Source organism: Natator depressus, chromosome 6, assembly GCF_965152275.1.
Source record: "Natator depressus isolate rNatDep1 chromosome 6, rNatDep2.hap1, whole genome shotgun sequence".
NCBI lineage: Eukaryota > Metazoa > Chordata > Testudines > Cheloniidae > Natator > Natator depressus.
In genome coordinates, this window is record NC_134239.1 from 85,400,356 (window position 1) to 85,412,393 (window position 12,038).

Below are 12,038 nucleotides of genomic sequence, written 5' to 3' on the forward strand. Positions count from 1 at the left end.
CATCTCAATGAAGGCAGAGTAAGGACTTTGTGTGAGGTAGAGAGGTGGAGTAAACTGAGAAAAACCTCAGGATTTGGTTTTTTTTCAAAGAGATGTAAAAACATATGCCAAGTATTACTTTTACTATTAAGCAGGGAGACAAAAAACTGTAGCCACCCTTCTCCAGTACCAGATAAATGCCAATACCTTCGTAGTTTCATTTTGGGGTCAGAAACAAAGATGATCATCAATCAGTCAAGATGCTTCAGTTTACAGGGGAAAGTCCAGAGAACAGGAGAAGCTAAATGTGACGTACAAAGGATTTTTAAAATGGTCTTATGCTCCTCATGATGTATAAAGAAGACCTGAAAGTTGGGTGTTTGGGTTGGGGGATTTTTGTGGGAGGGAGGGATGGTGAAAGGGTTTGAAGGAGAAAATTTTAAAAAATGATTTTTTTTCATTAAAAGTCTGGTCTTGTTTTTTCAGGAAGCCTGTGTAAATGAGTAGAGAAAGTAGGATTATGACATCCCCTTGACACTAAGCAGGGTGAACCCTGGATAAGTACAAGGAGACGTTTTTTTATTCAGATTGCATAAGGGGTTGTCTGCACAAGTTAAAGTGGTGCAAACTCCTGTGTAGACACACTTATTTGACTTTGAATGCTTTTTCTGAGTTTAGTTGAACCTGTTTCTCATTGACCAAGGGCTGGTCTACAAACAAACTTACACCAAAATAACTAAATTTGTTGTAATTTGCACCTTTTGTTATTTTGGTGCAAGTTCTGTGTGTGGACACTCTGATTTCAGAGTAAAAGTAAATTTACTTTTAAATACTCTAAATTTACACGTGCAAGCTAAACCAACATAATTTAGGTTTAAACTGTTGAAGTGTGTCTGATATAACTCAATCAGTTTAAAATTAAACTTTTATTTAAACCAGTAAAGCAGGCCCAAGTTTAAGTGAGTAAGGAATTGATTTATGCTAAATCAAAATAAGAAACTTGTATTTCAAAATAAGAATGTCCATACATAAACTTTTGAAACAAAATATTAAGAAGATGTTAATTAAAACCAGTTTAGTTATTCGGGTGGCAGTTTGTGTGTGGACCAACCTTAAGATTTGATAATCTTAAGGCAAAAAACAAGCTGAGGGGAAAAAAATTCAACAACTCCACTCCCCAACCTTTCAGTCGTCTTGTACATTTAAAAAATAAAAAAAAAGCAAAAAGAAAGCACAAGTCCATTTCCTTTTTCTCTTCAGATCACTTTTAAGAATAAGCTAGTTACATCAACTATAGAGTCGCAACCGTAGCTCTATCAAAAATGGAAAATTTGCTGTCTAGGATTACTCAGAAAATCTCTCTGCCATTCTCACGCCACTGTGTGAGGCTTTACCCAAAGTCAGACTTCATTTCCTGAAAGCCATTGCATGCAGTTAATTCCACCACGTGGAAATACTTTGAGCACGTTTTATTAAAGCAATATAGCCTTGCCCTGAAGAATTCATTATTTTAAAAAAAGGTTTTTGTGCATAATTAAAAGGCTGTGTGAACTGGTTAGTTAGGTTAAATTATGTTATTATGTATATTATAGATTATGTTAAATAGGCATTTGAGTGGAAATGATGTAAATGGCAAAAAGAAGAGTTCTGTCTTCCTTTAAACTTTTGGCCTAAAATTTAAGAATCTCAAGTAGTATAAATCAGTACATTGGAGTAGCATTGATGTACAGCAGCTTAGGATCTGGCCCTACATTTTGTAACAATCAATTTTTAGAAAACCAACAAAAATATTTCCATTAAGATTTTTAATTTCTGTGGAAACGGTTTTAAGAAACCAAACATATTCTCTTTCAGTGTTTGCATCCCAAACATTGCAGCACCTGGCTTGTGCTGGAGAACCTGTGAGTGAAAGTGACTATAAAAAAGTGAAATAGACCAAACAATTATCCCCGTACAGTTGAGATATGCAAAAAGTAAACAACATAAATAGTGAGAAAATATAATTGAACTTTAAAATTATTTCAACTCTAATGTGTTATTAGGAACATAGATAAGGAAATTTGTTATTTAAAAATATATATAATCTGACAATATCCCTTTAGTGTAAACATTTTTACTTGTTTCTAAACTTTGTGTGTGTGTGTGTGTGTGTGTGAGAGAGAGAGAGAGAGAGAGCATATCAGACAACTTACTTTATCTGTCTTTTTATAGGCTAAAACCATATTGTTTAGTTATTGTCTAGCCATATTATGAGTCATTTCTTTCAAGCAGAGGAAAGTAGACCTCATGCACGAAAAGAAATGTTGGATGTCTAGCGTGATCTCCTGCAAATGGCAGCCAGCTCTGTGAGTCACTATTAAACTCCAGTGCTCCGCTCCAGCACCGAAACCCCCTCGGCCCATCTTTAAACTTGGGCTTGTCAACACTTACAGCGCTGCACCAGTGCAGCTGTGCTACTGTAGTGCTTAGTGAAGATACTATCTATGCCAATGGGAGAGCTTCACCCGATGGCATAGCTAGTCCACCTCCCCAAGATGCAGTAGCTATGGCAATGGGAGAAGCCCTCTCATTGACATAGCACTGTCTACACCAGGAGTTAGGTTGGTATAACCGCATCACTCAAGAGTGTGGGTACCAACACAGTTATACTGACATAAGTTTGTAGTCTAGACCAGGGCTCAGTGTACAGAGCCTTCACCCGCATCGTTCCAGTATCATAGCAGCAGCAGCTAGTAGAGCCAGCAGACAATAAACCATAAAACATTTTTGGCTCCCTTTCCCACTTCCATGGCTACTAAGTGAACCCTGTCTTCTCCCTATGGCAAAGGAGCCCTCTGAAGACAGTCACAAAGAGGAGGAGAGGGTGGGAGAAGAAACAAGAGGTGCGAAGGGGCAGGGGAGAGGGCTAGGGAGTCAGCAGTAGTAGAGGAAAAAATACTGACAGACTATGGAGACAATAGCAACAAAGAATTAGGGAGCTTTCTTTCCTAAAGCATCTGTGTGTATAGTCCACAGGCAATGTGCTACAATCTCAGGAACTAATTTTCCTCCTTTTTTGGGCAATATGGTAATACTATTAATTTGCAGTCAATCCATATGTGTGTTCAGTGTACTTAGAGGATTAGGTTCTCCACCCTGTCCGATCTCTGCCTGGGTGCAATGGAGAGGGAAGGCCACAGGGAGCCAATTGTGGCTCCCTGATCCCCAGAGACCTGGCCCCAGCACAAGTTAGAATGGTACAGGTGCAGTTCTAACTTACACCTTTGGTGTACAGTCCCTCAGTGGAGAATCTGGCATAGTGGTGACTTTTACCACCCTGGAATATTGATTCATGCATTGGTTGATACTGGTCTTAATGATGCTTTCATCAACCCCTTCATACTTTTATAGTCTCTCTTCCTCTTCATAGAGCAGTACTATCAGTTATACTTTGCAACCGCTGCAGTAGGTGGTGCTACTGGAGCAGCACAGGCTAAACAATCAAGCCTTCCTCACTTCCTTGACTAAGGTCAAGGGCTTCAGCTCTGCACCATTCCCAGTGTGAGAATCCCAAGGTTGTTCAAGTCTTCCATTTGACTCTTACCTGTTGAGCTGTCCAGGGAGCTCTGCATCAATTCCCATGTATGTATTACAAGAATGTTGCGAAAGTTTAAAGCAGTTAATAACAGTACATTTTTCTTTTTGTGTATGTGATTGATAATTAACACTTTTTAACAGGTTAGTTAATTTTTTTATACTTAAAAATGAGTGTTTCCTACCTACTGCTGACCCTAGGAAAGATTCCTGGGAGACTGTCCAGGAAATGATAGGAGTCCCTTTACTAAAGACACAGAGAAAAAAATCTATGCCCTGTCACTCTTGTTTTTACAGCTAGAACAGTCTGTGCTCTTTCTTTGTTTCCTGCAGCTCCTTGATGTTGTCTTCCACCTGGCACAGCAGAATCTGCGGTTGCTTGTGCTTGGCCGCAAACACATGCTGACTGGATCTCATAGCTGGAAAAGGCACATTGTGGCTGCTATGCAGAAGAAAGCAGACTTCTTCTTTGCTGAAAATGTGTAAGTATTGAAGATGACTCAATTTACTGGAGGACAAAACTAGATTCATTTTTATTTTTAATTACTTAAACCAGCTAATTTTGTGACTTACTCCAGTACTATTTATTATTAAGCACTGACAGTTCTCAGCCCTGTACATGCAAAAGAGAACAACATATTTCTTGCTCCATGGAGTTTACAGTCTAAATGGATAGAGAAAACAGATTAAAAATTGTGCTAAAATACAGAGCTCTCATAATGTACAGTCTTAGGGTATGTCTGTACTGAAATAAAAGACCCACAGCTGGCCCGGGTCAGCCGTCTTGAGCTTTGGAGCAAAAAATTGCTGTGTAGATATTCCGGCTCAGGCTGGAGCCCAGGCTCCGGGACCCTCACCCTCATGGGGTCCCAAAGTTCAGGTTCCAGCCTGAGCCTTAATGTCTGCACAGCAATTTTACAGCCACACAGTCCGAACTTGGGCCAGCCATGGGTGTTTGAGTCCTATGTAGATGTACGCATATCAACAGGGTAGGAACCTTTAGATCCACAGGTAGATCTCTGCCAATTGAGCTAACAGATTAACTGACAGTGTAGATTGTCATCGTACATGTCAGTGGTTTCAACCTTTTTCATTTGTGGATCCCTACAAAATTTCGAAAGGAGGTACGAACCCCTTTGGAAATATTAGACATGATCTGTGGACCACCAACCCTTGCTCCCAGTCTCCTTGCTCAGCCAGACCCAGTCTTCCCCTTGTCTCCTTGTCCCAATCTACTCCCTCTGCCATCTCCTTCACTCCCTCTTCAGGTCTGGCTCTTATCTCCTCTGCATTTGAGTCAGGCTGCTGCTTCTTCCATGCTGCCTGGGCGCCAGCAGAGGGAGCACTGAGAGCACAGGACAGACAGTATCTCTGCTCCTAGTTCCTGTACCCAACACCACAGCAGCCCCTGGCAGCTAGGAGGAGCAATTTCATGGAAAGTCATGCTTAGCTTCTGCAGCCCTGGGATTGAGCATGCCTAGTGTAGATGGAATCTACAGAGAATTTAGCTGCCAAACTCTAACAAGTCTCTACTGAGCATGTGTGAACTAAGATTTTTCAAACGCTCATAACTTGGCCAAATGGGGTTGTTTTTCATGGGAACAGGAAAAGGCACATCCCTGGCACAAAGATTCTCCCCTCCACCTGCTGAATTTAAGTCCCTGCTCCAGTTTGGAGGTGATAGAGAGCTTCTCAGCAAAATGGTTGTAATAATTGTTAACATGGGCAAAACTGCATTTTTTCTTAATTTTCTCAGAAGCAGATAAACCAATTTAGCTGAAATGTTAAAAAGAAAATACACTATCTAGCCTGAGCAGAAACCCAGCATGGAAAATTTCAGCCTGAATGGTTAAAGTTTGTCAAAGTTGTAAGCAATTGAAAACAGAATCTTGTAATGCAAAGTGTTAACTATAGACACACCTGCTGGCTCCACGTATAATAAATGTGCAGCACTTCTTCTGACATACCTATTTTTAGATCCTTGGATGGAAAGTACTGTAGAATTGTAGAGCTGTTGTTATGTAATGGGGCTTTTCTCAGGGAGGGATAAAGTTTAACAAAAAATTAATGTCCCCTCCCCACCGCACATCTGTCTCATTTCAATGAAGATAAAGTCGAGTATATTCTATGAAAAAATCTTAGCATTTCTTGGGAATGAACCCACCCACAAGTCTATGAATCACAGAGTTACACTGTCTTATGCATGACACTAGAGACACTTTATCAGGTGCTCACATGAAATTATGGATCTGTATGGATGCAGTACAGTTTTGTGCAAGAGTGTGGGGCCCCTGAAGACACAATCTGAATGTTAGTGCTTCTGTTCACGGTAGCAGTGTATTGTTAAATCACATGGCAAGTTGCCATTTTGTTACTTGCTATGTTGTAGTGGGAAGGGAAAACATTCTTTCTACTAGGCAGCTAAATTTTAATTCCCTGCCGAACATTTGGATGCTTTGTGGTAAACAGGAAAAGGACCTTGTTTTAACAGAGAGCTTAGTGGTGATGGGAATTTGCAGTAATGATGATGAATAAAATTCAGCTGAATGCTTGATTCATTTCCTGCATCCTTTTAGTGCCCGTGAGTGACGTCTGTCTTTACTCTTTGTGGTTTATTTAGGTCAGAAGATGACCCCTTCCTATTATATGCCACTCTTCACTCAGGCAGCCATTGTAAGTTTCTTACTAGAGACCTCCTGCGAGATCACAAGGCTTGTATTCCCGACAATCTTACTCGACATCTGTTCTTTAAGTGGCAGCGTGGACACCAAATGGTGCTTTCCCACTACTGGCCAGGAAAGAGAATAAAATTTCAGGTAAGTTCTCTGCTCTCTTCAGAAAACAAACAGAACATACTCATTAAATGCATAAAATATGAGCCACAACTAATAAAAAACTGTAGAAAAAATTCCTATTGAGGACTAAGGGCAGAATGTGTATGGATGAGCACATAAGAGGCAGTGTGCTCAAAACTCCAGTTTCATTCTCAAATAGCACTTTTGCTCACAAAATGTGTGATTTGCCATTGTAGGCAAGAGGACTGATTAATAGACAAGAAAGTGACTCTTCAAGTGCATAAACATCTGTTTACCTGCACAGTTACTTGTTTGCCTTTACCGACCTTTTGGGTGAAATGTATCATAGGTGGACATACTTGAAAATTTTACCCTGAGGGTATGTCTACACTGCAATGTAAGTGCACCATTGGTGGGACTCGAGTCAGCTGAGCCGTGTTAGGGACTCATGGGCTTGAGTGTGTACATTGTATTTTAACCCTTTGTTAAGACTTTTCTAACCTGTGCTCAAACATAGGGCTCTGGTGTCCACACTGCAGTGCGCAGACCCAAATCAACCCTAGTAAAGTAAACTGTATCTCAGAATCCCTAGTGCCTCCCACCCCTGAAATGTCGCCGCTCTAAGCCTAGGACCATGGTGTACTGTGGGAAAACTTTACTGCCTGCCCTGCGCATTGCCAGGAAGCAGCTGGTTTTGCAGAAGTCTTGATCGGTTCGCTCTCCATTGCAAACCCAGGAGGCTCTCTGATAGCGTGCTTGTAGACCAGTGGATCAGAAGAGAATGGGTTAACAGTGACCTCAGCTGCTGCCATTTGCAAAGGAGGAGGTGGGTTACATTTTCAATAGAGTGGATTGAAGATTCTTGGGATAGAGAGGGCTAAAGAGGTTGTCCTGTGGAATTGTGGGATACTTCCAGCTGACTCCCGGGATCTGAGTCAAATGGTATCTACGCTGCAGAGCAATAGGGTTTGGATCCCGGTTCCCAGCTCACCTCGAGCTTGGACCCTCCAGCCCTGCAGGGTCCTGGGACCCTGGGTCTGAGTCTCAGGTTAGTGCAATTGCAGTCATAGGCACCGACTCCGTGAGTGCTCTGGGGCTGGAGCACCTACAGGGAAAAATTGGTGGGTGCTCTGCACCCACTGGCAGCCAAGCTCCCCGCCTCGCCTTCCCCACCCCTGCTTACCTCTGCCTCCTCCCCTGAGCTCGCCGCATCCCCACTTCTCTCCCTAGTTTCCAGCTCTTCCCACCACAAAACAGCTGTTTCGTGGCGGCAAGCTCTGGGAGGCAGTGGGGAGGAGGGGGAACGTGGAGTGCTCGTGGAAGTGGCGGGGCCCGGGACGGGGATTTGGGGAAAGAGTCCAATAGGGGCAGGGAAGGGGCGGAGTTGGGGCGGGGACTTTGGGGAAGGGGTTGGAATGGAGGCAGGGCAGGGGTGGAGGCAGGGCCAGGGTTGGGGGTCGACCACCCACTGGCGCTGGGAAAAGTTGGCGCCTATGATTGCAGTGTAGATGCAAGGGGGATTAGGCTTGAGTCTGGGCTCAAGACCGGGCTTACATTGCAGTGTAGACATACCCTTAGAGCCCTTCATATCCTGCTTCCAAATTCTGCATTTTCTTGCATCTGTTTTAAGCATGAAAAGAGATCATTCTCCTCTTCAGTTCTTCTGTAAAGTGCATATTTTTAATCCTAAAATAGAATGCATTTTTAATTCCATTTTAAAGACGCGTTCACAGACAAATACAGATATTCAGTGCAGCAATGTTCTAAACAGGTAGGTTCACAGATAAGTGTTGGTGCAGTAAAGAGATACATTATATTAGTCAGGTATGCAATCAGTACACAGCTAAATGAGTGACGTCCTTCTGAGCATAGCATGCATAGTTTTGGCTGGAGGAAGTCACTTGCTGTTTCCTTGGTGAGACCAATAATAGAATACTGCATACAGTTATGGTGTCTACAGTTTAAAAAGAATGTTGAAAAATTGAGAATGAACTAAAGAGCCACAGAATCAATTCAAGGCCTGGAGAAAATGCCTCTCACTGAGAGAATTAAAAAGATTAGTTTATCAAAAGAAGATTGAGAGGTGATTTTATTACAGTATGTAAGTAGCTTCACAGGCAGAAAATACCAACTACTAAAGTGCTCTTTAATCTAACAGAGAAAGGACTAAAGTTAAAACCAGACAATTCAACTTAGAAATAAGGCACACATTTTTAAACAGTTAGGGTTGATTAACCATTGGAACAAACTACTAAGGAAATTGGTGGATTCTCTATCTCAGAGGTTGGCAACCTTCGGCACGCGGCCTATCAGGGTAATCCGCTGGCAGGCCGTGAGACATTTTGTTTACGTTGACCGTCCGCAGGCACGGCCCCCGCCCAGCTCCCAGTGGCCGTGGTTTGCCGATTCCTGCAGCTCCCATTGCCGGGAACAGTGAACCACAGCCACTGGGAGCTGTAGGGGGCCGTGCCTGCAGACAGTCAACTTAAACAAAATGTCTCGCGGCCTGCCAGTGGATTACCGTGATGGGCTGCATGCCGAAGGTTGCTGACCCCTGTTCTATCTCTTGATGTCTTCATATTACGATCAAATATTTAAAGGTACACAAACCAGAAAAATTCTGTGTAGAGAAAATATATTGAGAAGATGAGTCATTGTCCAGTGAGAAAGATCAAGTAAACTGTAGAAATCTTGAAGTCAACAAAGAGATTCCTGTGGTGGTGCTTTCTGAGTTCAACAGAATGTAGTTAGAGAAGAATACTAGGACTCTGTTAACATTTTGTATATGTTGATTAACTGGGATTTATACACGTCTTAGGTGGGTTGGGTGCAAGGTTTACGAACAGAAATATCCAGTGTTGCTTGCAGTCAGACTACCTATTTACTTTAACATGCTCTGCTTTTTGTGTTTGCTGTTCTGCAAAACCATCCAACCATACTCCTGAGAAAGGGCAGGAAATGTCTGCTAGTCATTACAACATTTTTATTTTTTTTCCATTGAGCAAAGTCAGTATAACATTTTTTTCTTGTCTTTACCCACAGCCTATTCTCACTTATGACACAGTGGTACAGACTACTGGTTACACTTGGCATATTCCCTATGATGAACAGCTGGTGGAAAGATATTCCTATGAAGTGCCAACAAAATGGCTTTGCCTTCAACGGAAATAATAAAGAATGCAGTTTTACAAACTAAAACTCCAACTGTTTGCCACTGTCGCTAACAGGCAGAATCCAGTGATCATGCACAGTCATGGGATTAATGCACCAAATATGAATCCTGCAGCTGACTAAATGTTCAGTAAACATAGTTCACCAAATTCATATCTACTATAACTCCATCAAAGTCAGTGGTGTTACAGCAGGGATGAATTTGGCCCATTACTTGCATCTTTGCTGATCAGAGTTCATTTTGCCCTGTAGTAAATAAAGAGATTTGTTGTAGCACCATTTATTAAGGTGATGAAGGGATTAAGCACTAGTATGGTCCACAGATCCTCCTAATAAATTTTAGCTTCTCAATTTCCGAAGATGTAAAATCTTGAACTTCTTTGTTAGTTAAAATAATAGTTTGTTTTTTAAATAAAAATTGATCATATTAGGGACTTCACTGTGGGCAATAATATGGCACAGTTGAATTTTGTATCGCCTCTTTCATAGAAACTTGAGTTAATTAGAAGACTGTAAAAGTGGTATAAATTACAGAAAAAGTGTTGTCAACCATTATCATTGCTTATTAACTATTTGTATGACAGTTGTGAATCCTGTTTTTTCCATATAGCATCCTTATACGAGAAAGTCAGATGGAAATGCAATATTAATCTTTGTGGAAGGATCTGAAGAAAAATTCACTGTCAAGTTTTGTGGTATAAGAAAGCTGATGGGTCTCTTACCAAATGAAGTAGCTCTCACCTGGGCCACTCACAAACAGCCTTCCAGCATGCAAGTCACACCCTGAATGTATGTGTGTAACTGCAGCCTGCCATACACGCTTACACTCTGGCTTTCAACAGCCTTGGTTATACTGCAGGGTGTTGTCTAACTGCACTTCCCCAGTCTTAGATTTTCCACCAGAAATGTATGTCCTGTACTGCCCAGCCCTTTCCTGGACACTACAAGTTATATTAAGTCTGTTATTCCTTTAGCAGAATAGTATGCCAACTTATTATTTCAAATAGTTATTCAGACACTTCAATTTAAATACACTGGATTAGATAAAACAGTAAAACAAGTTTATTAACTACAAAGAGAGAGATTTTAAGTGAGTACAAATAATGAGGCATAAAGGTCAGAAATAGTTACAAGAAAAAATATAGATAAGACGTTTACTAATACCCAACTTCATAAACTATAGCAGATTCAAGCAAAGTTTCTCACCATATGCTTTCAGCAGTCTTACTGACCAAACTCTCCCACAGAGTCCAACAAATGTTCCTTTGTCACTTCAGCTGTAGTGAATATGATGGGGGGAGGGGGTGTTCGTACCTCCTTTTTATAGTTTCAGTCCATCTCTTGAACACCATTTCCAGCTAGGCACCAGGAGACAAAAAGTCTATGAGGAAGGATGTTCCCTGCTGCTTTTTCCTGACCTCTTTGAGCTTTCTTTGCTCCCTGCTTGATAACTCTGTTTACTATTTAAATGCAAATTAAGCAGAACACTCATTCCTTTGTTTAGGACAGACCTATTTGTTAACTTCTGTTTGAGCATGGCTGTGGGATTTGGAACATGGGAAACTACATGTTTTATCAGCATGATACTGACCAGCAAATTATGATTTTTCAAATGATACCTTACAAGGCATACTTTGTACAAAGATTATTACAATAGTGTGTAGGGTGTGAACAAGGGATTCTATTACCTGATCAGAAGTTACATAGCTGCTGTTTTGGCACATCACCTGCATACAATTACTTCACACCCAACTGTGAACAAGTTTCTGAGGGATCTTGTCAGAGTTTTTCCTTCAATTAAAGAACCGCTCTTTTTGTGGGGGCCTTAACTTGGTTTTATCTGCCCTGATGGTCCCACCATTTGAACCCATTTTCTGAAAACTGCATTTTTAATTGCAATCACATCAGCAAGGAGAGTTGGTGACATACAGGCCTATATGGCAGACCCACCATGTTTATTTTTTTATACAGACACGGTATATCTCTGCACGGGCAACTTGTCAAAAATTTCAATCTCAACCAACAGATTCATTTGGCCTTATTTTTCCTCAAGCCTTACTGTTCCAAGGAGAGGCTAACTTCAGCATTTTATTTGCAAAGGACTAAACCATTTAGACCCAGCTTTATGGGGATTGCCTGCCCCAATCTTTGCAGTTCACCCTAATTGAGTGTCCACAGCTGGCTCCCCACTAGAACCCCAGTCACAGTGTCTAAGCCACAAACTCTTCACTTGATATCTATCCATAGAGATATTGCACCAGCTGCAGGAACCTTGGTCTATTTGGGACTGGATAATGACTTAACTTTTCACTGACTTTCGGAGGTGACAGCTCATATAAACAAATACAACTCCATGCTTTGACTACTTCCAGCAGGTTGGAATGGGTGGGATTCCAAAAAACGAATGTTAAAATAATAAATTTGGAGATACCATAATAAATTTGGCGATACCAGTAAATGTCACCATTTGTTACTGAATATTTAAAGGGAAATCAAAGGGACTTAACTGAAATTAAATCT

General features: G+C 41.3%; 1 protein-coding gene across 3 annotated transcripts in view; it reads left to right on the forward strand.

Annotated features, from left to right (window-relative positions):
* PRORP (protein only RNase P catalytic subunit) overlaps positions 1-12,038 on the forward strand; it is a 97,309-nt gene extending 85,271 nt beyond the window's left edge. For all 3 annotated transcript variants that reach the window (XM_074955861.1, XM_074955862.1, XM_074955863.1), the window contains exons 6-8: positions 3,886-4,034; positions 6,173-6,368; positions 9,390-12,038. In XM_074955861.1, coding sequence (XP_074811962.1) covers positions 3,886-4,034; positions 6,173-6,368; positions 9,390-9,518 — 474 coding nt within the window. In that variant the 3' untranslated portion in view covers positions 9,519-12,038. The remainder of the gene's footprint in view (positions 1-3,885; positions 4,035-6,172; positions 6,369-9,389) is intronic.